The sequence below is a fragment of the Myotis brandtii genome, unplaced genomic scaffold (assembly GCF_000412655.1).
Source record: "Myotis brandtii unplaced genomic scaffold, ASM41265v1 scaffold482, whole genome shotgun sequence".
In the NCBI taxonomy this organism is placed as follows: domain Eukaryota; kingdom Metazoa; phylum Chordata; class Mammalia; order Chiroptera; family Vespertilionidae; genus Myotis; species Myotis brandtii.
Window position 1 is genome coordinate 737,940 of NW_005368420.1, and position 2,239 is coordinate 740,178.

General features: G+C 60.8%; 1 protein-coding gene across 1 annotated transcript in view; it reads left to right on the plus strand.

Annotated features, from left to right (window-relative positions):
• FAM109A (family with sequence similarity 109, member A) overlaps positions 1 to 1,953 on the plus strand; it is a 6,310-nt gene extending 4,357 nt beyond the window's left edge. The window contains exon 4 of the mRNA XM_014547705.1: positions 2 to 1,953. Coding sequence (XP_014403191.1) covers positions 2 to 109 — 108 coding nt within the window. The 3' untranslated portion in view covers positions 110 to 1,953. The remainder of the gene's footprint in view (position 1) is intronic.
• Positions 1,954 to 2,239: the final 286 nt, after the last annotated feature.

Below are 2,239 nucleotides of genomic sequence, written 5' to 3' on the forward strand. Positions count from 1 at the left end.
TCCCAATGGGCCTCTGGACTCAGCCTCCTTCCTCCAGCTGCACGAGTGGTACGGGCAGGAGGTCCGGGCACTGAGGAGCCAGTGGCTCAGGAGCCGGGCCCAGCCCTGAGGTCACCAGGGTCCCAGTCCTGGAGGGACTCGCGTCCTAAGCCTGAGACTGGGGAGCCCAGTCCTGAGGGAAATCACAGTCAAGTCCCGAGGGAACTGAGGCCTCTGTGTGGGACGTGAGCTCTGAGAAGATGCTGGAATCCGAAAGGCACTTTAGGACTCGGAGGAGGTCACTGTGCCTTTCCTCAGAATCCCGGGATTCTGAGGAAAATCCCAGGTCTGGCTGAACCTCAGGATGCCCGAGGGCTGGTTCTGAAGGAACTCTAGCCCAGGCCCAGCCCGATTCACCCAGTGAAGGCCTGCTGCTGGCATCAGGTCCTGGCTGCGGGGGCTGGGACCTGGCGAGGTTCTGTGGCCCGAAGGCAAATGCCCAGTCAGCCCTGGTCCCGGACGGGGCCTCAGCACGGACAGAGAAGGCTCGGGTGCCCGCCTCACCTGGGTCTGACCTCCTTTTGCTCCCATGGCTCCTGAGAAGCTGGCCTGGCGCCAGGCCTCCTGCCTGCCCGCCTCCAGAGGCAGCAGGCGCAGAAGGTGGCAGCAGGTTTTAAGGCGTAACCGGTATGATGAGATTGCCTGGTCCCAAGGGCTCCTGGCCTGGAGTGGGGCGGAGGCAGGGCTTCGTCCTGGGCCTCGGCCAGACCTTGAGGTGGAGCTCCTGGCGCAGTAGCGACCCTCTGGCCTTGGGCCGTGCCTGTGTTGGCGTGGTGGCTCTCACCGGCCCTCCCGACAGTCCTTAACCACATCCCCAGTCTCCTCTCCCAGAGCCAGCTCTCCCACCCCCGTCCTGGGACGAGGCCTCTTGGGAGCTCGTCCGACCTGGCCCAGTCTGGCTAGGCAGCCGTGGCTGGAGCTGACTTCACAGCAGGTTTCACTAGGGAGGGGTGGCCACGAGCAGACTCACCGCCCAGAAAGGGCCCCGGTGCAGACTCGGTGCAGACCCTGTAGGGCAAAGAAGCCCTTGGGAAGCTGTGTTTGGCTTCTGGAATCCCCTCCCCGATCACAGCCCAGCCCCCCCTCCTCCCCCCGTTATTCCAATGGGGAGGCCGACTGCTGTTTCACTGTTGTCGTCAGCACAGTGGCTATTCTTCATCCAGGGAGAGTCTCAGGGGGCTGGGACACCCCTGGGCCTCAAGCTGGGTCATGTTTACAGTCCTCAGTGCCCCACACTGGGGACCTCCTGAGGACACCCCCCAACTTTATTCTCCAGAGGGGCCCCGAGGCCCCTTCCTGCTATCTTCAGAGGCCCTGGGGCTCGGGGAAGAATGGGGGCTGTCTGTGTGTCTGCAATCACCAGCTCACTGCTGGCTCAGTGGACTGGGGCTTCAGTTTTAATTTAATTTTTAATACTTAGGTGGTGTTGTTTTTTAGCAACAACACTTGGCATTTTCAGTACTTCTGTTTCATGTCAGCTGGTGGGAACAGGGTGCCTGGCTCTCAGCTTGGCTGGGGGTGAGAGAGGGCAGCTGGCAGCCCAGGGAGAGGGCCAGGAGTCTTGGCTGGAGACAGGCATCTCAAGAATCTCACCCGGTTCGTTGCCTTGTCCAGGCCAGCTCTGAGCTGTGGCAGGTGCCTCTGGGCCTTGGTACGGTTCCTGTTCCGCTCTTTCCAAAGTCCTGAGCAGTGGGGGTGGGGAAGGCAGCTCTTGTCCATAGGCTCTGGGTCTCCGGCCTTTAGGAGCTGCCCCGAGCCCGTGTCCTGGCCACACCCGGCTGGTGGGATGAGAGGCTGGCCCCAGTCCTGATGCAGGTTTACAAGCTCTAAAGGTACAGTCACCCTGGTCTCCCTCGGGCCAGTGGTTATTACCCCCACTCTGCTCCCCATCCCGAAAGCACAAGATGGCGTCAGGCTGCTTCCAGCCCTGGTCTCCCTGGGGGCCAGTGGTTATTACCCCCACTCTGCTCCCCATTCGAAAGCACAAGATGGCGTCAGGCTGCTTCCAGAGTTGGGTGGGGGGCAAGATATCATAAAGGCTAAAATGAAATAAAAGTTTGTCAAGTAATGGCTGATTGCATCATTTTTCCCATCAAAATCCTGGATTGGTTTGCCCGGCAGAGCCAGGAACAGGCACTATGGGACAAGGGACCAAATGCGCTGAGTGCCACCATCACCACCACCACCACCCCTTCCCCCC